The following is a 26,381-nucleotide window of genomic DNA, read 5'->3' as shown; positions in this document are numbered from 1 at the left end:
TCATTTGAATAAGTGAGCCCATTTAACATCTCATTCAAACACTTTGTCACCATAGGATTTTTAAATGATTTGTGTAAAGTATAATCTACATATATGGATCTGCTGGTGTGGCTCAGCATGCGGTGTTACTCACACACCATGTGTTTTGATTACATTATATTAAATAATATATTAATAACATATAATATATATATATTATGTTCAGGTTCCATACTTAATACATAAACTCCATACATAAACTGTGACACATATCCTCCCATGACACATTAACCAGCTGAATCATTGTGCTACACATTATTATTACTGACATAATTCCTACAGCACAGAACCCACAAGAAAAAATGACTGGCTGTATCTGAAAGTGCAACCTCACACGGTTTACAGTTCAGAGACATCCATTGTTGACGGCATTGTTGCTGAGACTTGAAGATTTTATGTAGCATTGAGTTTCAGGCCTCCCTCATGACAGCATCATCAAATCAACTTTATTGGCCAAGTTTGAATAGGCAAACAAGGAATTTGACTCAGTGAAGCTTGACACTCCGTACAATGACGAAGTAAAGTAGAAATAAACTACAACAGTAGGAAATCATTACTTAAAATGTGAAGTTATGAGTTTCCCTGACATATTTGTAGAACCTGTAGAAGAGGACAGCTTGTCTGAACTTGAATGTAATCTGTGTGTAGTATCATTTTTGAAGCTTCATTTGGGATATTCATTCACTCAGGGTAATGAGGTAATTTTGTACTAAAGAGACCAACTTTGGAAGACGTTCATGTTAAAGCAGTTTAGTGAGATTGCATTTAGTCCTTGATCGCTTACATTAAAAAAGGCCACCACCACACAGACAGGAAGAACAAAGGCAGATAATATAAACTGCTCCTTAAGCCTACAACTTTTTAAACAGTTAACTCATATGAGACGAGGAAGTCAAATGCGTTTGATATTTTGTCAATTTATTGCATTAAGGCATTTGATAAAATACAGAACAGCCTTCAAATATTGGCATCAATATGACATGTAATTTCCTTGATAACACGGTGTATGGTTAGGGTATTATACTTAAAATATGCAGGATTCAAATCTGGCAAAACACTCAGAGGCTAATGTGTTGATAGAAACCCCCTCTGCTGTGCAAAGCAAAGCACAAAACATAGAACAGAGAGAGACAATACATGTGGACCCACCACCAGCAATCAATAAAGTGTAAAACTAGTGAGAAATAATACATCAACCAAGCTATCACAGATGATGGTACCCAACATTGCTGCATTTTGACTAGACCACTCTGATGGCCTGAACAATTTCCATTTTGTTTGTGTCCGTTTCGTTTGTGTTGGCATTGTGCAAAACTGGTTGAGGTAATAAGAAAAAGCATAACACAGTGAGAGGAAGAGTGAACAGTACAGAAACACACATTTATACTGACACTAGCAAATGTGAAACAGTTTGTAACTGCACCCAAACTCCCAAAAGACCCATGTTTGTGTGCAAAACGAGCATAAAATGTCCAGTGTTTTTCCCCCCAAATGGTACAGTAACAGCACATAAACCTCAAGCAGTTAAAATGAATTTGCAATGGCTTGTTACAAGAGCAATATTTTCTGTCATAATTTACCCTTTCAGTAGAAAAATAGACCAAGAAAAGTATGTTTAGAAGCCTTTGTAGAAAAACACCACTCACATTCACGGAGATGAATATGGTAATTTGGCCAAATACAAGTGTGTTACTTGGAAAGTTACAGTAAGGCTACAAGATGACGGTCAAAGGGGGGTACAAGGCTAATCCTCTCAGAAAAAGTCCTAATTGATAGCTTGCATGGCTAATCCTTTAATATATCTGCATGCTGACTGTGGTCGTTATAATATTTCGCGCTTGGCGCTCCTGCGATCACTCAGCTGCAGGCTCAGGTGCTTCAGTCTTCATGTCCACTTCCTCATCGCTGTCCAGGCCAGAGCGATTCATGGTGCGCCGCAAATTGAAAGGCATTTCCCCACGTCTTTAAAACAAAGAAAGAAGAAATCAAAGAGTCAGGAGCTGCACAAATATTGCACACAAGTAGCAAAGATGAGACATACAGTATTCATGAATATATTAAAGACAATAATTGACATTGATAGAATGGTTAGAGTCAAAACAACAGACATTTAATGCCAAAACTAGATCAAACTCCAAAAACCCTTTGCTTCCCATGTAGCAACTTAAGAGTACTACACTGATTTTCATCTTTTATTTCACGCATTCTTCCTCCTTGTCAAAACCTGATGCCTACATTACCCACAGTGCAACACAACTGCTGACGGTTTGGTCAGAGATTCAGGTATTTAGGTTAGTAGTGGCTAATGCAGCCGAGACCTGTAAACAGGCTTTGATGCATAGAATCTCAGCTGCTCAAAAACACCTTCCCTGATTGGCAATTGCCAAAATTGTTGAATATCCACATCCCAGCATGCAACAGAGGCATTCCATTGAACATTTGCAGTCTCCATGCCCACGCCGAGATAGCCCTGCTTACATCACACAGGTTATTTACAGACGATTGATAGAGCCCTTTAGCGGCCGCAGAGGGCACCATACAACTGTTATCACAGTGACGTAGCTCCCCTTTAACTTATTAAATGCTGTACTCTATTATACACTAAGAGGAAAGACCTCTGCATGAATAAGCTGCATATCCAACCAAAGTATGTTAGTTTCGTGAGAAAAATTCTACGCATTGTCTGTGTTTTCACTGCAGTGGTGATCGAGTGAGCTAGAGAGTGAATGAATAGAGGAACCAGCGTCAGCTACACAGATAGTAGAGGGGAGAGACAACCATGTAACCTGGTCACTACGTTTTTAAGAGTCCCAACCTCACACCATAAACACTGTTAGCCGCTGCCTAAATATGCCCAGAAAACGTCCAGAGAGAAGAAAAATTATAAGAAAAGGAAGAAAATACAGGCAGTCCCTTCTAGTGGGTCAAAAGTGATGACAGAGAGGGATTTCTTTTACAGTCCATACAATGGTTTGAGGAAAGTCCTACTCATTCTGTCTTTAAACATGGTGGCTCAAATAAAATGCTGCAAGTATGTGACTAATTAGAAATGTTCTGCCCCACCTCCTAAGTTCATGCACTTTTGAGAATGTCCCCAGATTTTAATTATGACCTGGTTCCTGCAGTGGAAACGTAACAAGTTCCCCCAAAGGCTACTAGTCCCTGGGGGAAAGTTCCTGCAGCGGAAACACTTGAATCCTCTACCTGAGCTTGCTCTTCAAAGAGCTGACTTCACGGTTCATAGCGTCTGCTGACTCAGTGGCGTCATCCAGCTCCCGCTGCAGCTTCCTGCGGTAGGCGTTTGCTCGTGTCACCTCCTCCTCTGCCTCCTCTAGCTGACGCTTCAGCTGGCGCATTCGGCTGTTTGCCTTCTCCACCTGCAGGGAGAGGGTTCACTTAGTGCCAAAAAATCAATACAAGCAGATCAGCATGGATTCAAGTACCCAGTAAGACTCCTCTCCCTTAAATGATCTGGAAATTAATAGTTGAAGCAGATTTGTGATGGCTGACCTGGTCTTTGTACTGCTCCGTGTTGCGTCTCTCGTCATCGACCTGTAGCAGCACCTCTTTCAGCTTCTTCTCTGTCCGCCTGGCCAGCCTGGAGGCCTGCTGACGCTCCCTGAAATGAGTAGACCAAGAAAATACAGTGAGGAATCAGTGTACTGTCTCTGTACTCGGTACAAATCCCTAGATTCTTTAAGTTTAAAGAGTTCTTTTTTTTTGGAAACTTTTCTGCATTTTCAAAAGGAAAAAAAACAAAAAAACATCTCAAACAATAACAGCAACTTGTCAAAGAAGATAAAGCAGAAACGGAGCGGTCATGACACACAGAAAAAAGTTCTGCTTTTCTTTGAAACACAATCCACCATACATTCTGGTTTACTGACCACAATAGTTATGAAAGGGTCCATTGCGCTGGCACTCACTTTGACTCTATGTCGAGCTGCTCTTCCAGCTGAGCGATCTTGGCCTCCAGAATGGTGATGGAGGATTTATACTTGGACTTGATGGTTCCCTCGAGCTCCTGCAGCTTCAGTTTCAGCTCCTTGTTCTGACGATCCAGCTGCGAGCGAGCACCCTCCAGCCGTTGGGAGGTGCTGCGCTCTGAAGCCAGCTCTGTGTTCAGCTGCTCAGTCTAATGTCAGACACACACAGTGGATGTAAAACATGTACTAAAGTAGTGATCAGTCACCCTGGGTGTCTATTGCTTCACATTTTCTTCATCTTTGGCTCTTGTGGTGTTGTGTCTTCACTGGAACCCACATGACAATAACTGGAAAGCCTTTTTCTGAGGATTTTGTTCAAATAAAATTAGGTTTCTTTTCTTCATGTGTCATGGTGGCCGTCACTATTCCAACTCACTCAAGTGTTCTGTAATTTCTAGAAATATATATATATGCATGCCTTCCCTTTTGAGAACACCAAGTGTTTCCTCCTTGCTGCAAACAAAGGTAAAATTATCCCCTGCTATGATCAACACATCTGAGATGCTGTCTGTCTTACTGTACCTGCAGAGTGGTTCTCTTCAGACGGTCGTTGACCATCTCGGTGTTGAGCTGCTCTTCCTCCAGCTCCTCCTCCAGCTGGGTGATACGCGCCTCCAGTCTCCTCTTCTCATCTGCCATCAGAGAACTGGCAACAACAGGTGAGGAAGAGGAGTGACGATTAATGTAGAGAGACAAGCTGGTAGATTTCCTTCAACAGCATACACCAACCTGGCATTTTTAAACAAAATGCATAATCTAAATTCTGAAAAGTCGAAAAAAGATACATACTTCTTGGCGTTGCTGCTGTTAATCTCGTCCTGGAGCTCATCTCTCTCAGTCTGAACTTGTCTTTTGAGTCTCTCTGCAGTGGCCAAATCCTGGAGGAAGCAGAAGACACCAGAATATTTAGACTTTGAAGTCTGATACTGCAGAGGCTGTTGGGGCATCTATAATATTTGGTTGAGTCTATGACACCAAGAAATTGGATGTGGTGAAAAGCACCATTGGTTTGTACAGTCAGGTTTCAGAGTTTTGTGTTGTTATTTTCCATTGTTACTTAAATACCTCCTGGAAGTGCAGGACGTCTGCCTCCATGGCCTTGAGCTTCCTCTCAGTCTCCTTGGCCGCGTTGACGGCCTCTTCTCTGAACAAACGCAGCTCATCCATGTCTCTCATCTGTTCTTTCATTTGGGCCTGGAGACACATGCAGACAGCAGTGCTGATGTTAGACACACATCACTGTGAGCAGCTTCCTTATCAGCGTACAGTAGGTGACCACGATGACCACTTTTGTCAATGTAAAAAAACAGCCAACAAGACTGCCTGCTCACCAAAGTAATCAGGACCAAAGTACAGATATAAATTACTGGTACGTTCCCATGTTTGAGCTGTAGATGAAGGCTCGTTTAATTTTGTTGTGATTGATATTCATTTTTCAATTAAACTAGTGATTCAGATTTTGGATGACCCAGCAGAAATCAATATGACTTTGGCAATACTTGTGTGCGTGCACATGTTTATGTTACCTGGAGCTTTTTCAGCTGTTTGAGGGCCTCATCACGGCCCTTGTTGGCAGCATCGATATGGAGTTCAAGCTCTCCCAGGTCCAACTCCAGTTTCTTCTTGGATGAGAGGGCCTGAGTACGTTGCTTGCGTTCATCTTCCAGTTCGATCTCCATCTCACGCACCTGAAGGAGAGTAGAAGAATATTTCAGTCAAACAATGATTCAGTATTTTCCTAAGCGATTTTACGAGAAAACTAAATTTAATCTGCAACCGTGGATTGTGAATGGTACCTGTTTAACCAGCTGTTTCCTCCTCTCCTCCCCCTGCTCGTCTCTGGCCTGCAGGTCTCGGTCAAACTGGGCCTTCATGGCCTGCATGTTGACCTCCAGACGGAGTTTGGCGTCCTCCGTGAGCTGCAGCTCGTCCTCCAGCTCCTCCACCTGAGTTTTCATCTCCACCACCTGTTGCTCCAGACCCCGCTTAGCCCTCTCCAGCTCATGAACCTGCAGACAAGGAGGTTGCCTTGATACACATTCAGCGACTTTAAGACAGTAAAGAGGAGCAATGCAGCCAACAATGTACTCTAATTTCAATTTAACTGATTAAATCTTTATGGCTTCAATAGAACATAAAAATGTTTCAAGGGCTGACATTTTTAATTAAAGCAGTGTCCAATCTAATCCAGACCCAGTTCAACTTATTGCACCCTCTGTGCACCAAAAGATGCCAGCATGTCTCCCTTACACTCTTGCCAGCATCGTCCTTGGAGGAAACCAAGTCTTCCATCTCAGCTTTGAGCATCTTATTGGCCCGGTCAAGTTCATCTTTAAGGCTGGTCATGGCTTCTAGGTCACGGGTCAGTGTCAGTGCTCTGGTTTCCTTCTCCCTGGCCTCAGCCTCGGCCTTGTCACGCTCCTCTGCGTATCGAGTAGAAATTGTTTTCTCCTCGGCCAGCATCTAGCGAAGAGAGAGACCAGGAAAGGCAGTTGGGGGTCTGCATCACACTCATGTGGTGAAACAAACAGTGCAGTATTGATATTTTATACTCGATTAATACTTCTTATGACAATATTTTGTATGATAGATGCATAAAATACACTGTTGACACGATACCTGGTCAAACTTCCTCTGCTTCTTCTCCAGGCTGGAGACAATCTGCCTCAGCTGGTCCTGGTCCACTACGAGGTCCTCCAGCTCCTGCTGTAAACGGGTTTTTGTTTTGTCCAGTTTGTCGTAGGCTGCAGTCTTCTCCTCCAGTTGCTGCGTTACACTCTCCAACTCCCGCTGGGTTCGCTTGCGGCCCTCCTCTGCCCCCTCCAGGGATGAGACCTCCTGTTCCAGCTTCTTCTTGAACTCTCCCAGCTGAAGACATAAAAAAAAAAAAAAAGCGGGTATTAGAAGGACAAGAATTAAATGTGTGCAAGTTGTGGGGCAGTGTGGACCCCTGATTAATCTACAAGACTACAGTAGAGAGGAAGTCCCTCTTTTCTAATGGCCGAGGAAGACCGAAAGAAAGGTAGATGCATGGTGCAAGTGCTTTGCTCTCCTCATTCTATGAATACGTGTTTCTGTTTCGTTGCCTAAATGTTAAATGGAAAATAAAAACAAATGAATCAATGTATAACCATGTTCAGAAAGAGAGACGAAAACGTATTAAAAAGTTATTACAATTTATTATGAGGAGGACATGAATGAGGACGTTTCAAATCCAATAGTTATTATAAACAGATATTTCATTAAAAGACCAAAAAGGGTCAACCTCATTGTGGCACTAGAGGAAAAGTCAGGGGATTCATCATCTGGGGACCATGAATACCTGTACAAAATTTGGTGGCAGTCCTTTCACTGAATAAGGGAAAACTTTGACTTGTTGGTGTCGCTACATGAGAAGTTAAAGCCATCTGAATGGGACTTAAAGATCTGTAACAATGGCAATCCATCTCATAGTTGTTTGGATATTTCAGACGAACCACCACACCAGTAACATGCCTAAAAATACTACATATATACATAAAGATATCAATATGACGTGTCATTGTTGATGTGAAACAAAGATAAGGGCTGTGTTTAGGTGCAGATAGAGAGCGTGACGCTGTGGGCTGACCTGGGCCTGCAGAGTGGAGACCTGCTTCTCCACATTCTTCTTGCTCTCTTCCTCTTCCTCCAGCATCTCCCGCAGGCTATTCTGCTCGTCCTCCATCTGCCTGAGGCGGGTGGAGAGGGACAGCTTCTGACGTGTCTCCTCTTGGAGCAACTCCTGCAGTTAAGAGGAAGGGGTAAAAAAAAAAAAAAAAAAAAAATTATTAAAAAAAAAAAAATACATGAGCAAAAACAGAGTTTAATGAAGGTTTCTCAGTTTTTATTCAATTTATCGGTTTCCTCATTTTGGTTTATATTTTAGTAAATGTGTACCATATAAAGTCATGCTGAATTAGCTGTTGGCAGTTCCTGTTTGCAGTGTCACCATGGATGTATACAAAATAGAAGTGGAAGTGGTGGCTTTTGTTGTTTTTGCTAAAAAATGAAAACAATTAATTGATCATCAAAACAACCGATTAAATCGACTAGTTGTTTCAGCTTTATTTGCGGTTACACCACAGACAAGAGTGCAACACGTAGCAATAGCAGCAATAAACATGTATGCATTTGTGTTTGTACCTGTGTATCCTGCAGCTGAGACTCTGTAGAGGAGAGGTCTTTGCTGGACTTGATGTTCTTTCCCTCTGCTTCACTCAGGAGGCCGTTTACGTTGTCTAGCTCCACCTAGACAGAAAATCAAAGAAATAAAACTGGGTTCCTTTACCTCCCTCGAAACATTCACTCAGTGTGAGAGGCCACTCTGTCCGTACTGTACCTGCATCTTGGCCATCTTGTCGGCCGTCTCCTGCCTCTGTCGTTCACTGTCTGCGTATTTAACCTGTAGTTCTTGAACCTGGGTTTCGGCCTTCTTGCGACGGTGTTCAGATTCCGCTTTGCCTTGTGTCACAGTCTTCATCTCGATCTGCAGCTCGTTCCACTCGCTCTCCAGCGCCTGCTTGGCTTTGTCCACCGACACCTTGTTCTGCAGGAGTGGCACACATGACCATGTTACTGGTGTTATTCAGATGTTTGTTGTCAGGCATCTTTGTCCCCTGACCACCCCATTCATTACCCTTTTGGCCTGTTCGAGCTGTTCATTGAGCTCTTCGAATGACTGGTTGTGTTTTTGTCTCATGTCAGCCATCTGCTGCTCGTGCGTCTTGGCCTCTTCTTCCAGAGTCTTCTTCAGCTGGGTGACCTCCGTCTCACGCTTGGACCTGGAAAGACAGAATGAGGAATTGAATGAGCAAAAAGAAAAAAAGATGTGAAAAGACGTACTTAACAAATTAAGTCTTTTAAGTCAGCGTTTTTCCATAAAGACCCACACGACACAAGCTTGACCATTACCTCAGCTCCTGCTGTGCTGCAGTGGAGTCCAAAGTGTCCTCCAGCTCCGTCTTGAGGGCCTCAAGCTCCTCTGCCAGGTCCCTGCTGCATTTCTCAGCTTTTAAACGTGCATGCCTCCCCAGCTCCAGATCCTCCTGGAGGTCAGAGATGTGAGCCTCCAGCTCCCTGATTTTCTTCTGGGAACAGTTCTTAGCTGCAGCCTCCTCCTCGATCCTGGAGGTGAGATGAGGAAGAGGGATGGCATACAGGAAAGGTAGTCCGTGAGAATGTTTTTGGAAATGGAAACAAACCGCCTTATCATCATCCAGCTTTTGAGATCACAGAGTTCCATCAAATCAAAGGAACATATTTGATGCTGTTAAGTTTAAACTATATTCTTTAAACCTGGCCAGTGCAGTGAGGAGTTCCTCCTCCTTTTTAGCCAGCTGAGCTCTGAGTTCAGCAATCTGGGCCTGCAGGTCTGCAATCTGGTCATGGAGTTCAGTGGAGTCTCCCTCGAGTTTACGACGGTTCTTCTCCAACTCCTGGCGCATTTTCTCCTCTTTTCTTAGACGATCTGTGTGTGAGAAGACAGAGAAACACAAATCTGTTATATATAAAATAATTTGTGTGCATGCGTTACTAAATTTGCACTCTTGATTTGTTAATGTTTTTGTTGTGACATTTCAAGATTCCACACCGTCTCTCACTGCCTCATGGAAGACATACAGTAGCTATAAAAGGTGAATTAGTGCCTCTGCACACAGGACAATGTCTGGACGTCAGGCTTTTTTTTCTCCCCCTACATTCCAGCTCTCAAATTGGAGAAATCGCCATATTAAATTGAGAGCACTCATTAAAAATTCAGGAGCAAAAATTGTTTTAAATCACCCTCATAATTGATTTGTGAAGATATCAAAAAGCACCGGTACATCATTAAAAAAAACCAAACTGAAATAACAAATACTACAATTTAAATAAATACTTGCCCTCTATATCTGTGATCATGGCTTCATGTTTATTCTTGAGTTTCTGTAAACTTTTTGACTTCTCTTCCTCCTCAGCCAAGTTGGTGGTGAACTCCGAGATCCTCTCCTCCATCTGCTTTTTCTCCTGATGTTAAAAAAAGCAAACAACATTTATTTCCTCTTTCATACAGTTTCACAGTCACTGGAATATTGGCTGATTGTACATTGATCTGTACTAAAGACTGTTGGGCTAAATGAACACCAATGTCTGAGACCTTGTTGAGCTTGTTGTTCTGGTCGTCCAGCACCATGACGTCCTCCTCTAGCTTCTTCAGTTTGGCGTCCGTGGTCACTTTCTCCATCTGAAGCTTCTGTCTGGCTGCTTCCTCCTCATCCAGCTGCTGTTCCAGGTCCTGGATGGACAGACAATTTGCAGTGTTAAGGCTTTTTTCTTTAAAAAAAAACCCAACATATCTCACACTCTGTATCCCACAGGAATTTCCTGACCGTGATGTTCTGCTGCATCTTTTTTCTCTCTGTATGCAGCTGGGTGACCCTCTCTTCCTCCTCCTCCAGACGAGACTCCAGGTCGTGCAGGATCTCCTCTAGCTCCTGCTTCCTGGTGGCCAGCCGGGATCTCATCTCCTCAGCCTCTGCACACAGCTCCGTCTCAGCCTGCAGCTGCTCCTGAAGAGCTAACTTCTCAGCGTTTAACTAGCAGAGGGGAGTAAAGTCATGGATGACAGGTCGCCTTATTTCTGAAAGATTCAGCTCTCACTTTGTTTTTTTATGAATTAATTGTTCATACTGTTGCAATCAACATAAAGTAAACCTAATGTACATCTACAAATAAATCAGATTTAATATAAGACTGACCATCGATTGAGTTTACGCCACAGTTTTGTAAACTCCTACCTGCTGCTGTTTGGACTCATAATCTCTGAGCTGCTCCTCGGCCTGCAGTTGTCTCTCCTTCACCTTGCTCAGCTCCTCTTCTTTCGCCAGCATCTCCTCCTCCTGCCGAGTCACTTGCAGCAGAGGCTTCACCTAGAAGAGGAGACACAAATTAACCAAACATTATTAAAACAGGTAGTGATGTGGACTGTCTGGGGATGGATGAAATGGCACCATAATGAAGACAGACTGAACAAAAATCTCAAATGATCATTCAAGAGTAAAATTAACTTCTTTTGCATTTTCTTAATTACCATGACAGTAGTGCTACAATAAAATGTGAGCAGCTCTACAGATGCTCGTTTGAGATGTTAGCATCTTATATATGATGTCATGGTTTGTAGTCAAAGCGATGCCCAAAGATAGTTTAGACTACAGACTTGGACCCAACAGAGTTGTAGCTGCAGCTACACCAGAATCATGTGGAAAAAACTCCATATTCACACAAGATATTAGCCTCATTTAAAAAATGTTTTATTGGTCTATAATGGTGCATAAACAAATAGATACTTTCCATATCACAAGTTTTAATAAGTTTGGATTAATTTGATTAGTATTAGTGTGTTTTGCTTGTCAGACAGGTAGCATGATTTAGCTGCCACCCAGCTGCTGACTACTATCTTGTTTTAGTCTAAATCAATACTGAAATAAAAACGAGTTACTTTTAATTAATCTGGCTATTCATGTGTTTTGATAGTTAGCAGAGGTCAAACCATGTTAGTGCCACTGCCACTATTCTCTTACCTTGGTGAAAAGCCTCCACCACTGCCAGTTCCTGAGTTTGAGGTAAGCAGCACAGTTCCTCTGGATAACTTTCATGGCAGTCAGCTGCTGCTGTCTCTTGGCAAAGGCTCTAAAGTAAAACACATGCATAATATATTGGCCAAAGAGAAAAGCCTAGTGACAAACTGCAGGGCACAAATATGATGCCTGATGAAATATTTTCACTATAATGGATCCAGTTAATCCTTCGTACTTGCGGGCCACATATCCTCTGCACCAGGCCTGGAAGCTGATGATCACGTCGGTGATCTTCATGTCTCTCTCCTCCTCCAGGTGGGCCAGCACTCCGGCTCTGAAGAACACTTTACTTTGACCGATGCGGTACAGGTTTGGGTCCAGCTCCAGAGCTTTGATCTGACATGAAGAGGACACGAGTCAGTCAGTGACAAGTCCTGGAGCTCAAAGTAGTCATTTTCTTCTGATGAACTGCTTGCTTCTAAAATGACTTATTGTTCTTACCATGAGCACACAGGCTTGTTTGCCGTCCATAAATCCCTTTGGGATGGCATTTGGAGTGAGGATTTCATACCTGAGAGACAGAGGAGCAGAATGAATTTACTAAAGTAGTTTGACTCTTTCTTCTAAATGTTTCAATAAGGACGTAGGCATTTTCTTTGGAATTTAACATGCCTATTTTATTATCTTATATGGTCTTCCATTTTTCCTCCTTACATTTGTTACATTTGCTTGAGAGCTTGAACTTTAAACTAGGATGGAGATCTTTATTGGGTGGGTAACAATTGTGTCAGTTATACATTTTGTCTCAAAATGGTCTGGTGGGAGGAGGATTACTTTAAGATAATTCATCAACACAAAGGCCAATTCCTCAAATACTCCCCCCCCCCTCTTTTCCTCTCACACTAAATATATACTAGGGAAAAAAAAAGACATCGTTGTTGTGGGTCACCTCTGTCTGAACTCCTGGAAGACAATGCGGTTGGGGAAACCCTGTCTGCAGATGCGAATCCCCTCTAGAACTCCGTTACACCTCAGCTGGTCAAGAACCAGGTGAGACTCCAGTTTACCCGCCTGAGGGAGAACACAGACAATAAAAACACCTTTAAAGAGCCGTTTCTATCTTCTGTCTTTTTTACCATAATGTATAGTCAAATCATTTGTAATGGTCCAATAACTATTTTAATGTTTTTGTTGAGTTTTCTCCTCATCTGAATTGAGGGTCTAAGGGTAGAGTGTCATGCGACCAATCTACAACAATACAATCTCTCACTTTTCTTCTTTGTTATAGTGAAACGCGTGTCTCAGTATATTTAATGTTCTTTTACTTGTACCAGGACACAACACTCTTGCATGACTTTTCTGTCGTTCTTTGTTCTGTACCTTCTTCTCGTGGTTGGGGATGATGCAGCGGACGAAGTTAGGGTTGGTGTTCCTGAGCGTGGTCATGAGGTTAGTCAGCTGCTCCTTGTACAGTTGGCCCACAGTACGGAACATGCCCTTACGGGTTTTGAACGCACCGTGCATGGAGTCCGACATTCCTGCCACCTTATCCAGGCCGACGATGCGGTCCACTGCGAGCAGAGAAAGTTTGTTTTATAACACTGAAATCAAATCCATCATTATTTCTCATAACAACAACGTGCATGTCAAATCTTTTAGACAGAAATGTTGAAATTCAGTTATACCACTTACTGTCTCTCCACAGGTCAGCAGTAAATTTATCAGTAGACTGGTTGAGCAAAGTGGCCACACACTCATTCAGAGGATCCATGTTTTTCATCAGCCACTCATCTGCTTTGTAGTCCACCTGCACCACAGGAGAGCTTCTTTAATACAGAGGAACTGACAGCATTGTTACTTTAGGTTAATGCATCGATGACCCGTCTTACTCTGCAGCACAGTGCAAATATTTATGATGACGATTTCAGTTACAAATTCAATATATAAGCCATGTCATTGGTAAAGGAGTTCCTCTTTTGTATTCTCTTCCAAATACAAGGACTGTATTCGAACTTTAACTTTATACTTCTACTCTACTACAATTAAGAGGGAAATTATGTTCTTTTTACACTTAAATTTTTTATGACAGAGATAAATACAATTAAATTGCAGCTTAAGATACGATTACTTGATAAAATGTGACTTTTATAGTTTGTGGAGCTCATTTCAGCTGCTTCATATGTAATATTATCTATAACATCAAAATACTACATTCGTGTTAATGTATCAATAATGATAAGTCACAATAGTATAATCATCAACATTATTATTATCAATAATAATAATAATAATAATAATTCACTGTGGAAGAGGCCATTCTGCATAATGAGTGCTGTTACTTTAGATACTTCCAGGCCTACACCCAAAGTAAAACACATTCCTAACTGTAAATCGGTATATTCAAAGTGTTAAAATTCAAATAAAAACATCCAAAAGTAAATGAATAAATTACAAATGTAAAGCAGAATCAATAACCTTTCCAGCATAGTGCATGATGCAGAAATCAGCGTCGTCCTTGAGTTTCTTGGGTCTCTGGAACTTGGGGTGTGTTCCCTGCTCCTGAACCACCTTCTCCACAAAGCTCTTGTCTGTGGCTTTGGGGAACCAGCACTCTTCATCCAGCAGAGCCAGGATGCCTGGAGGACCGGCCTGTGACGAACAGTGGACAAACACATGTCAGTTCAGAGGAATCCTAACCAATTTAATGATCCATGCGCATTCACATACATCTGCACGTATTACACAACCATGGATTCTGCAGAAGGTTTGTAACTGATCCTTAATCTCAAGTGTTTTTCCAGGTTAGGACAAATACTGTTGGTGCCAACTGTTTGAGTCTTAAGGAGGAATAATAACTGAGAGACATCTTACATGTTTTTCAATGAGGTCGATGCAGGGCTGCAGGTCGAGGCCGAAGTCAATGAAGCTCCACTCAATGCCCTCCCTCTGGTACTCCTCCTGCTCCAGGATGAACATGGTATGGTTGAAGAGCTGCTGCAGCTTCTCATTGGTGTAGTTGATACACAGCTGCTCAAATGAATTCAGCTGTAGGAGAGAATTAGAGAAACCATTATTCTATTGACAGGAAATTAATTGGCAAAACAGAAACTGGAGGGAAATTATAGAAGACCCAGAGTTCATACACCTTTAATATAATCAAGAATTAGACAGGTTTGTTCAACATGTGAATTTAGACCTGAATGTTTAGATCTACCCCAGTTTTAGGTCTAAGCCATAGTCAAAGTTGCTCACTGTGAAACCAGCTCCTGGGCCACATCCCTGTTGTGTAAGAATGGTTTATCTGTCTCAGGAAAGAGCTACTGCTACACTGTTCATGGTCCTCTCATTTCCAACAAAAGAGAACCACGAGCAGAAACTGCCAGTGCCCCCCCACGCACACATCTGGACAGTGGCTGGGCTGCAGGCTTTGTTGTCCTAATCAACAGCCTGCCTGTTAATCAGTCTCTGAACATCCCCACAGGTGTTTGTGTCTGATTGGACCTCCTCTTCAAGAACAGTCCCACTGGAATTTGCTGCACATCAATGTCTGAAGAGTTGGGCAAGATGTATTCACTTCTGAAGCCACATCGTTTGATCAGACCGACACCACTCTATAGGGTGCAGCATTAAAGAGACTTCTTATGACACAAAGAGGCCAACAAAGCCCCGTTAGTTATGATGCACACCTGCCAGTCTGTCGAGTCCTAAACTCTCACCTCAAAGATCTCAAATCCAGCGATGTCAAGGATGCCAATGAAGGAGGCTCCCTGTCTCTTGGTCTTGTCCAGGGCCTTATTGATCCTCAGGACCAGCCAGCGGAACATCCTCTCGTAAGAGGCTTTGGCCAGAGCCTCGACAGCAAACTCAGCCTGCTCCTGGGTCTGGGCCTTCTGGACATAGTCCCTGCCAACCTGGAAAAAGAAATATGCCACAGTCACCCTGGGATACTAAAGTTGGCTAAAACTGGCTCATTGACAAGCTCTTGCTTGTTTATTTGGGATTGAGAAACAAAATACCACCAGGTTTAAACATGAGTGGGAAAAAAAAAGCATAAAAAAAGTCCAGACATCAACTGACAGTTTGGGATGTAAATTTTCTTCTTAGTCATTAGAAGAAAAAGGTAAAACATTGCAAATCATTAGATGCAATGAACATTCATGCACTGATTGTCATGCAGACCTTGATTCTGGGAGACAGGATGGCACGTGTGAAGTCGGTCACATTGATGCTCAACAGGTGACACACCTTCTGGGCAGCTGATGGTGGGACATGAAGGGGACATTGGAGGATGTGAAGGTGAAATTTGGATGAGTTGGAAAGATTTGAGCATGTGGAGCGGGACAGACAGTATGTGGAGAGGAGATGATGAGTGGTGTGTCTGTGTAAATGTGTGTACCAGTGTCATCCGGCATGGAGGCCTGGTCAGAGTGACGCTCCTTCTTAAAGGTCATGTTTCCTAACTGCAGCACGGCCGACACCACCTTCAACAGACCTGACAAACAGGCAGAAAAGGTCACACACAAAACTTTTATCCTGTTTTACATTCATGTATGTTACTTAGTCTCTTAAAATAAATACCATTTTATTAGAATTGAATACATCCAAATATGTAAATACGTAGAGCTGATACAATTGGTTATTAATTGATCAGTCAATGGAATATGCGCCTTTTCTGCAAAAATGTGAACATTTGCTGGTTCCACCTTCTTAAGTGTGAGAATCTGATGCTTTTCTTTGACATGATCCCATTGGTAGTAGTATGTATGGCGTCACCTGCGCATGTACTCATTAGAAATCCAGCTCCAAAACACTACTGGAGGTCAGAATCTCCCACAGGGAATATTTAATTAATAGGAGAAATAAATCTTTAGTCACAACTTCACAGCCCCACAAGTACCGATTCTTTCTTCTTCTGGGATGCTCATGATCTGAAAGGCTTCCATGGTCTCAGTGAACATGTCTTTGTCCTGCTGGCCAGGAATTGTCACATTTCCATTGGACAGGAAACGGTACTTGCTGTAATCCTCCAGACACAACTCAGCTAGATGGTGAAAAAAAAAAAAAAATTGAGAGTTATTTATGGTGAACTTCAACTGATTTGTTAAACTGAGACAGCTCTGGCATTACATTTACATGGGTTTGCTAATCTCTGCTACAATGTACACATTTTCAGCACTACTGTACTGCAGACACCAATATCTGAAACGAGAAATGGAAGCTCTTCATTAGAGGACACAGTCAACTACTTCCTGTGCTACTTATCAAATGTCTACTCTTAATCTGCAAGTCACAGCCAGTCATGAATAAACCACATTTGTTCTTCTACTTTCTATGTAGCTCAGTTTGATGCATTCATGTTGTAGTAAAATGTCTCACAGCGCAGCTTGTCCCCTGCTCCTGTCAGCATGTAGTAGAAGACGTGGAAGCTCCTTTCCTCTTTAGCTTGTCGGACGGCCCGAGACTTCTCCAGCAGATCTGGTGACGTTTCAGTCAAGGACAAGCCAGTGCAATTATAGCAGGACAAAAACAGCTTCTTTAAAAAGAAGAGCAGTAGCAGGCTGGACTATCAAGGCCCTCAGGGGCCCTGAAAACTTCCAGCAGTCTTTGTGGTCCTCTCAGGTAATGTGATTAATTGCACTATTAAACTGAAATGTAAGGCTTTTAATGAGTCGTATGATCACAGACTGACAACAAACCTGAGGCAGAGAGAATGGCAGCATAGTGCCTGGTTTCACTCTTGGCAAAATGGAAGGCGGGGGGGCACTAATTTTTACGCCGGGGGGTATCTAACAGGTTAATCTACTCCTGTACAGAGGAACTGAGAAAGTAATTGGCATATTTAAAAAAGGATACAAGTTTCAATGTTGGCTCCAACGATGTATCCGTTGACATCAAAGTTGATCCTGATGAATTTTCCCTACAAGAAAAATATAAATCAAATAACTCTGATGTGAAGCACTAAAACATATGTTTTTACAGCTGAATACATTTAAATGCCCTGAAAACCTATTATCTCAATCAGCCTCTTTCTATGAGTGTTTGGGTGCTACATGAACGCAAAATAAACTGCTAAAGATTTTTTATAAATGAATATGAATATTAAAATTCTCTGTTTTAAACTCGTACTAAATAATACTTAATAATACTATTATTATACTAATAATACTTTGGCATTTATTCCACCTTAATGTTTGACTTGTGACTATTAAACGTGATTTTGATCTTATTTATAGAAAAACTAAGATTTGAAGAAAGCTTTCAGGGGCTTCAAGTCATTCTTACGAATCTTGAGGAGTTGTCGTTTTTGACGGTCTTTGCGTTGCCGAAGGCCTCCAGGATGGGGTTTGCTTGTAGCAGCTGTTTCTCCAGTTCCCCCTGACAGAGAGGTCACAGTATCAAGGCCAAACTCCAGACTCAGGAACATTTTATCATGACTTTAAGCTGGACATTAGTCGGGCAAGCGCAATTTTAAATCATGCATTTTCAGATTTGTCATTGGCAAATACAAACATAGGCTCTGTGCAATGCCTCTTCTGACTTTCAGTATAAAATCATTTAGGCTGCGTAGTGAAAAGAATGACCTCAGGGGATATTATCATTGCCCAACCAACCACACGCACAAGCAAATACTGGATCCTGCACATTCCAACACACATTCCCGCAGCACAGCAAGCCCACTCAAGCACAGAAACCCTGTTAAGACCATCCCTGTCCATGCAGGCACGAACAAGAGAACACGAGAAGCACACAGGCTGGTTAGCATAGATCCCCAAAGGAGATGCAGGAGTGCACTGAGACACCCCAAACAACCTACATACTGCTACATAACAATGACAAAATCAAGACTGACCAGATTGAGTAAAAAATAGCTGCTGGGTGAAGTGCGATACTTTCACCTGATACAGCTTTAAAAGCCCACACACAAACACTGAGGTGCATTTTGGCATTTTAGACAAGCCTGAGATAAAGTTACTGCTGAACTGCTCTGCTGTGTTTGTGTGCAGTTCACTGGCACAAGGAAATAATCCTTAAGGTAGACATATTCGTTTATCCTCTGAACCCACACCAGGCTCTTTAACAGGCATGGGAAACTTGTTTTTGAATTTTAAAAGAAAGTATTCGACTCTTAACTAAAACTTAGAGATAAAATGTCTTACCATTGCAGTTAAATAAATAAATTAAAATAATTAAAAATAGTTTGACATTTTGGGAAATCCGCTTATTTGCTTTCTTGCTATGATTTTCATATCTGAAGGTTAAATATGATGCTAAGCCATGAGGGCTTGAAAACGTCTAGTCTGGTTCTGTCCAAGGCTAAATGTTTTTTTTGTTTTTGTACAGATTAAACAAATGAGGGACATAACATGTTAAGAGGTGATGGTAGGCGGACTTTGTTGCTTCGAACAAAGCCAGGCTAGTCGTTTCCAGTCTTTAATGCTAAGCTTCTTCTCACTTCTCAAAATGTCGAACAATTCCTTTAAAAGCCACGGGCTATATTTAAGTAAATTTAAGGCACTTCCTTGAAAGCCAAAACAAAGACAATAAACATTTCCTGTTAGTAGAGTAGTGCAAAAACAGTCAGACACCATGTGTATGGAGTCAGAGAGATGAACTCACATGTGACAAAACTGCACTGCCCTGGAGAGGAGGTGAGAAAGGAGAGTGTTCAACACATTTGATACCAGCGTCAGCGCTCAAATTACATAACAGCACAGGAAACCTGATGAATCGTGAAGATTTATCGAACATTTCATGTAAAGCCTTGTGAAACAACCAGCATGTAAAGAACACTAATACAAGCACACACACACACAATCGCATCCGCTTCACTGCAGAGGGGTGAGGCAGGCACGTCGAGGCCTGAAAGAGGAATGTGCACGAGTCGCCACACAGCTCGTTCAGGTAGGCTACAACATTATAGAGATGGACTGACACAGATGGAGAAAGGAACATCAGAGGAGGGGAACAGTACATTTTCACTGTGGTCAATTCAAATCTTCAGACTAACAGTCAGGAGGGAATCAGCAAAACAAGCAGAGTTTTACTGACCTGATCCTTCTTGGACTTGAAAGATGAAGCAACATGTGCAAGATACTGAATGACTTTCTTAGTATTTTCTGTTTTCCCTGCTCCTGATTCACCACTATAGAAAAAGGCATGATACACAGAAAGATTTAGACACCTACTATGTGTCAGAGGGGTCAGTATACTGGACATCAAGGCACAATAAAGGCAAGGTTTCCAATAAATACAACTCAAGTCTTTTCTCACAGCCTGCAGGAAGAAAAAAAAAACAAGAAAGACATTTCCAGGCCAAGAACAAACTTTGAGCCAACAGTTTTTAACCCGACATGGGGAGAAAATCTGCACCCAGAAATCAATTTAAACATCTACAATTTCATTACAACCTGGCAAACTCCATGTGCTGCTAAAGATCATGTGATATGATCAAAAGCTCTGCACAACTGGAGTGACAATAAAGTGAGACCCTATGACCAATAGAGACTAGACTGTCTGTATGAATCTGTGCAAACAAGACAGATCAGTGTAGAAAGAACAGGACTCTGTGTTGAACCAAGACATGGTGAAGACACAGAGTAACCTACGTGCAGAGGATGGACTGGTCCTCACGATCTGAGAGGAAGAGAAAGAGAAAAAATGTCAAACAGCGAAAAAAGTTCACATAGTAGAAAAACACAAGCAGCTGAGTTGACAATTATGCGGCATGTGATTGTTTAACTCTGCAAGTCATGTAGGGCTGAAACGATTGGCTGATTATTCAATTTGTCCATCTATAGAAAATCGAACTGTCAGCTATATACCAGCTAAGCCATTCACAAAGGAAGAATTCGCTGGATTCAGCTGATCATATGTGAAGATTTGTTTCTTTTTATTTGTTTACATCACTGTGAATGAAATATATTTAGTATTTAGACTGATGGTCAAACAGAGAGAAGTCACCTTGGGTTATAGAGATGGAAATTTGTCACCATTTCCTGAGATGTTTTAGCCTCAATTATTTCATAATTAATTGATAATGTAGCCAATTGTTAGTGGCAGCACTAAACCCTTGTGTGCATGAACATATGAAGACCATTTGTTATATATACACACATACACGAAATAATGTCAAACTGTTTTTCCTGTACAGAAAGTGTCTGTGGTACCCTGCATCATGCTCCTGTAGGCCGTGTCTGTGATGGCGTAGATGTGAGGGGGCATCTCATGTCTCTTCTTGCCCTTGTACATGTTCACTATTTCCTCGGTGTAGATGGGCAGGTACTTGTATGGGTTTACCACCACACAGAAGAGGCCAGAGTACGTCTGGGTAAAACAGAACAGTTACTGTCAGAGAGTCACAGCAAAACATGACATTCTCTGCGAGTACAGACTCATGGCGCTCAAACTCACGTAGATGAGTCCAGAGTAGTATCTCTCCTTGAGGTTGTGCAGCACAGAGGCCTCATTCAGGCAGGTGAGCTCCGCCATGTCCTCCACCTTGTTGAACTTGGGTGGGTTCATCTTCTGAATGTCATCCTTGTTTACCCTCACCTGAGATTTACAGACACAACACACCTGTCAGAGGCTCTTCCTGGACATATCCGTGAGAAGTAAACTTCAGCATTATTTTTTCAACATTAACACATCACACACAAACCGCTGCTTGGTTGCCTGTTAAAGACGCTGTTCGACAACTTCATAACACTAACAAACATTTGTCACTTTCACCTTCTTGCCGGAGTCCGTCAGCTCCACCACACACTCGTCTCCATGCTCCTCCTTGACGGAGCCGGCCTCGAAGCCCAGCTTCTCAGAGGGGACCCACACCAGCTTCTTGGTGGCCCAGTCGGCCTGGGCGAGAGGGTTGTTCACCCCACTGCGGTCCCCATATAGGAACTTGTCTGCATCCGTCATGATGACTAAAGGACAGAGTGTGAGAGAACATTTTAAACAAACATGAAGCCATTTTGAGTAGTCTGAACTTTCAAAAACAGAGCTAGCATCTAAAATTATTGATATTTTACTGTGGTAAATTAGATTGATGATTAATTAACTAATCCATAGACACATGGATATTACAGCTGTCCCAATTGACCTCAAAGTGATCCTAAAAAAATTTGATGATAGAATACAGGTTTGATGGTGCAGGAGGTGCAAAAACATGATAAATTCATATTTATCATATTCATAACTCTTCTCACTGTTGAACAAAGCCCTTTTACTTATGTATGAAATCCAATGTCACCAGCAGCCAGTCATCAGTTCTTTCCATCTCTATGTGCTATGTTGATGCAGATTCAGATTTCGATCAAAAGTTTCTAAATATCAGATGTCCACAGCGTAGGGTGGGTTTAAGACGCTGACAATGCAATTGCATCATGTCCAGCTTTGCTGCACATCATCGCTCCTCTGCTTCCTCATTTCCTGTCACTTCTGGCTCTCGCAATTCTGTCGATTGCAAGAGCCAGAAGTCTCTCGCTGACAGAAAATCATCAGAGCACCTTTAAGTGCAACGGAAGTAAAGTACACTTTGTGCGTCCTGACACTAAGCCTGTTATTACTGCTCATCATTCGTCATGTGTGTAATAAGTCTGTTTGATGAGTTGTGTCTGTATGAGTTTTAGCTTTGACAAGAGAGTAAAACTTTTCAAATAAATATTTAGCTGAGGTGTGTGCACCAACACAAACTTTCACATGCGGACAAACAACGCTCTTCACTTCCTTGTCCGACAGTAACAGGAGGTACGGTACAAGTTTGGGCACATGATCGTCACAACAGCTGTTCTTTCGTCTTAGTTCACTTTATCATTATGAGCTCGTATCCACTTTACTGTGCGGTTGACAAGCCTGACTGAGTACTAAAGCTCTCCGGAACAGATAAATGTAGAGAAAAATGGTGAGAGAAGACGCAAAAACTCAAAACTATTTGTGATCAGAGGAAAAACTCAAAAAAAAAGAAAAAAAAAACAGGTTTAATTTCAATCCTTGCCAGTGTGTTTATGACCTGAGGCTCAACACAGTCAGACCAAACAATTAGTCACTTTTCATCTGAGCTCTACAGTACGACTCCTTCCTTTATTCCCTGTCTGACCCACATTCCTTCCTCACCAGCTCATTACACAGAATTCCACAAATTCCCAACTCCTTCTCCCACTCCTCATTATCCACGACCATCTCTTTAGATCCCCAATTTCCGCCACAGGTAATAAATGTGCAGCGATTATGCCTCATTCTGCATCAGGAGAGTGAGGCCCTACCAGTGCGAGTTATGTAAAAGTCCTGCTGTGGGCTGGAGGAGCAATGCTCCTCAGTAAAAGAGGCAAGAAGGAATGTCGGGAGCAAGTCTGGGCAGAGTGAGTAATATCATTATTCCCCAACCACACCCAGAAAAGTTAGAAAGATAAAATCCATCACCTCGATTCACAGCGATCCTCATTTTAAGAGGGCATCACGACAAATGACAAAATAATGACTTTAATTAGTGAACTTAAAAGTAAACATTACAAGTAAGAGCTGCTGTTAGCGTCGTAAAAAGGTTTAATGATCTTAAGTAGTGTTCACAGATGTAATGCATGACAGTTACATTATTCCAATTAATGGGCAGCTTAAAAGCTAATGTTTTTCTGCCTGTTTGTGTTGGACAAGGGTGGTGTTTTTTTTTTATTCTAACTCTTTAGAAAAAGCCGTGGCTTCTTGTGATGACTTTTGAGTGGACTCAAAATTAATTTTAAAGAATAACAGATGAGTGTGAGCAACTCTACTGGAAGAAAAAGTTAAGTTCTCTCTTTGGATTATTTGATTTGATGTTCAGTTTTTCACACTTTAAAAAAAAAAAACAGCCAAGATTAGAGAAAAGTCACAGGTTATGTAGCAAAAATCCCCTTCTTATTTCCTGTAGTGTTAATCATCTTGCAAACCCCCTCGGTTAGGAACCACTACAATAAAAGGAACAGAAGATATTGAAAAATATTGCATTTGAACATTTAAAGAGCACCAAATCAAAAAATATAACACACATAAACCTGCATAATCCAAAATAGGTAGCAACAGTTGGATGGAACAGTTAGAAAACAAACAATGTCCGAGCCTTTAAATAATGTTGCTTGAGTGAGGAAAATCATCACTCTTCAGGATTCATACACGTCAGATTGTTGTGTCAAAGGGGTTTTATAATCTGTACAGAATACAACGGCCCCTGTCCTCAGACACTCGGTGTGGAGTAGGATATAAATTATATATAAATCTTTCTATATGAATGTTTGTACAGTGGATGTTTAGAGCAGCTGCCTCCTCTCAGGTGGAGGACAGCTGATGAGAATGTGTGTGTATTGAGAGCGATAAAGACATAGTGTGAGTGTGTGTATGTTAACAGAGCCAGGGATAAAGGGATCAGTGCACAAGGTGTCATCTGCGTCCCTCTTAAGTTCATTATGTGCTCAGACTCTTGAAAATCAGTGGGGGCAGGAAGGGGAGCACACCGACATTACTTCTCCCATGTAGAATCACGTATTCAGGACACTGAATGCATCATTAGTACCCCAACCACAAAACCATTAAAACACAAAGCCGACATTGAAAACTTGTGACATTCACATGCATGTGGCCTCATGGTTAATGCTATCCATGGGCCAACTTCCTCAGGGAAGTTGCACAAAAACTGTGGTTCAAAGTGACAAGACGAACCGTTTCAGTCTTCACGCCCTCTCTTCTGTATCATTAGAAGTCAGAGAAAACATGCCCCACACGTCTGTGGAGGTCAGGATGAAACAGAAAAGTCCAACCAAAGTGAAAAGAGTGGTTAGATTTAGCTTTGGCTTTGGCTGCAGCTGAGTCCCTATTGTCTGCACGGACCCGTTTAATCTGCATCTCCTCTGCTTGACGGTCTTATCGTGCACGTTTTCAACAGCATCCCCTGTTCTTGGCTGCCAGTCAATCCCTGCTTTATCCGGGCTTCCATGGCTCTTACCAAATGCAGAGAGCACGAGCCCTGCCATCTGCAGCCCGGCTGCTGACACCAGACCAGCGGGGTGAGAGATCGATGATGCTGTGGCACTGACGTTGGGGGGGGATTAGTCAAAGTAGGAGAACGGTGGATGAGAGGTGGTTTAATTTCAGGATGGGTCAGACAGCTGCTCTGAATGTTACTGATGTGAAACAGGTGGAGAAAAGTCTGCATGTTCTGCATAAAAACGGTGAGGAGATGAGCTTTTATGGCTCCAGATGTGGCAGCATTGTTTTATTTCCGGGCTGAACCAAAAAAAGAGGAACACTAGATTCTGGTCAGAAAACAATTTTCACGAGTCACAAATTCAAATATCATGTCAGACCAAAGTGCCTTGTTTTCATCACAAAGCCAAATCCTCTTTGGTAACTACCTGCCAATTATGTATCCTGAGGACACACACACACACACACACACACACCCACACCCACACCCACACCCACACCAGGGTGTGGGCAGTTCGTTTTATCAAAAGCACAAAAAAAAGAAAAAGAAAACTCATCTCCTGCAAACCACCTGACACACTACACTGCAGGATCCAAACCAGGTCCACATGACAGACATGAGCTCATGTCTAAACACCTGAGATTAAAACATTCATCTTCAGGCTGATTTTTATGTCCAGTTGAGCTGCTTTTGTCACTTTTGTGCATATTCTTATAAAGGAAACGCAATCTATCCTCAAAAAAATCAAAGTTATGTCCGTAGAGACGAACTAAACAGTATTGATTTAACTTTTATCCACCTGTTCTGACTCCAAAGTAACCTCTCAATATTTTTTATATTGCTTATGAGAATCTAAGTGTCTGATGTTGTTCGTAAAGTCCTACTGGAGGATTCAATCAATTTATGTGATGCACAACATGTAACATTAACACAAATATTCAAATAATTGAGCATGCGCAGTTTAAAGGGCTCCTTTGATGAGAACACCTGGCCAGGTGCGCCACATTTCTCATCTTTAGCAAAATAAAACGATTCTACTCGTCTTTCCTCCACTCAAACAGTCTTTTTTGTTACTAATCGGCTAGAGACACAGTCAACACCACCGAGCTCTCTCTACTCTCTACCTGCAGAAAACGAGCGAGGACACACCTGGTTTTCAGCTGCAGGCACCGTAGGTGAGCTTGTGTCCGTGTTTGTCCCGCTCGACGACACTTTGTTCACTGAACGAGGAGCCTCGTCCGTCTGTCTGTCCGTCTGTCTGTCTGTCCGTCTGTGGTCTTCAGCCGCGGCTCCGCTCCGTCATGCGGTCCAGCTGCTCAGGCTTGGCTCGGTGGGGAGGATGGACGGGCTGCTCCTTTAATCCGCCCAGTTTTATTTTTCGCAGGTAAGTTGAAGGCCCCGCCCCCTTCACCGAGGGCTGTGCTGCGTTCATGAGCCCCGCGTAAAAACCGGGACTGATGAGCTGTCGCTGTAAGTGCTTGTCAATCAAAAACGTATAATTTATTTTACTTTTTTTTTTTTTAAAACTGTTAACATAATGTAACTTTTGCACCGGGTAGTGTGTCTTTGTTTGTTTGTTTTTTTTATCAGTCAATTCTGAAGCCTTTTTTTGCTTCTTTTTTAAGCTCTTCATACAGTCTCACTGCCACCTCCAAAACTCACACAAGCAACCAAAACACCTCATACATGTCTCACAATAAGCTCACAGTCATCAGTCCTCATACTCATAACACACTTTGACTTTAATAGAAATCATCTATTTCATCACAGAATAGCACCTTTTCATCCTCCGTTGACTGTGTAACTAGAAGAAATCAGAAATAAATCACATCA

At 42.1% G+C, this 26,381-nt stretch overlaps 1 protein-coding gene across 1 annotated transcript; it reads right to left on the bottom strand.

Moving 5' to 3' along the window:
* Nucleotides 1-936: 936 nt before the first annotated feature.
* On the bottom strand, nucleotides 937-25,887 carry myh9a (myosin, heavy chain 9a, non-muscle). Its single transcript, XM_070828033.1, has 43 exons — nucleotides 25,698-25,887; nucleotides 21,329-21,519; nucleotides 21,011-21,151; nucleotides 20,767-20,923; nucleotides 20,206-20,233; nucleotides 19,649-19,742; nucleotides 19,217-19,237; nucleotides 17,882-17,974; nucleotides 17,453-17,516; nucleotides 16,976-17,074; nucleotides 16,497-16,640; nucleotides 15,996-16,091; nucleotides 15,779-15,855; nucleotides 15,316-15,510; nucleotides 14,471-14,644; nucleotides 14,075-14,248; nucleotides 13,292-13,406; nucleotides 12,980-13,170; nucleotides 12,549-12,670; nucleotides 12,101-12,170; nucleotides 11,835-11,995; nucleotides 11,603-11,711; nucleotides 10,820-10,951; nucleotides 10,412-10,618; nucleotides 10,180-10,317; nucleotides 9,926-10,049; nucleotides 9,342-9,513; nucleotides 8,958-9,170; nucleotides 8,683-8,827; nucleotides 8,386-8,592; nucleotides 8,190-8,294; nucleotides 7,636-7,788; nucleotides 6,645-6,893; nucleotides 6,276-6,488; nucleotides 5,822-6,034; nucleotides 5,552-5,713; nucleotides 5,091-5,219; nucleotides 4,815-4,903; nucleotides 4,548-4,671; nucleotides 3,966-4,174; nucleotides 3,550-3,658; nucleotides 3,244-3,416; nucleotides 937-2,001 (listed from the first exon to the last, which is right to left on the bottom strand). Exons 2-43 carry the CDS (start codon nucleotides 21,512-21,514, stop codon nucleotides 1,893-1,895), a joined length of 5,886 nt encoding a protein of 1,961 aa, XP_070684134.1. The 5' UTR covers nucleotides 21,515-21,519; nucleotides 25,698-25,887; the 3' UTR covers nucleotides 937-1,892.
* Nucleotides 25,888-26,381: the final 494 nt, after the last annotated feature.

The sequence above is a fragment of the Pempheris klunzingeri genome, chromosome 3, assembly GCF_042242105.1.
Source record: "Pempheris klunzingeri isolate RE-2024b chromosome 3, fPemKlu1.hap1, whole genome shotgun sequence".
Taxonomy (NCBI): domain Eukaryota; kingdom Metazoa; phylum Chordata; class Actinopteri; order Acropomatiformes; family Pempheridae; genus Pempheris; species Pempheris klunzingeri.
The sequence above is the reverse complement of the archived record's forward strand: the minus strand, read 5'-3'. Positions and strand labels throughout refer to the sequence as shown.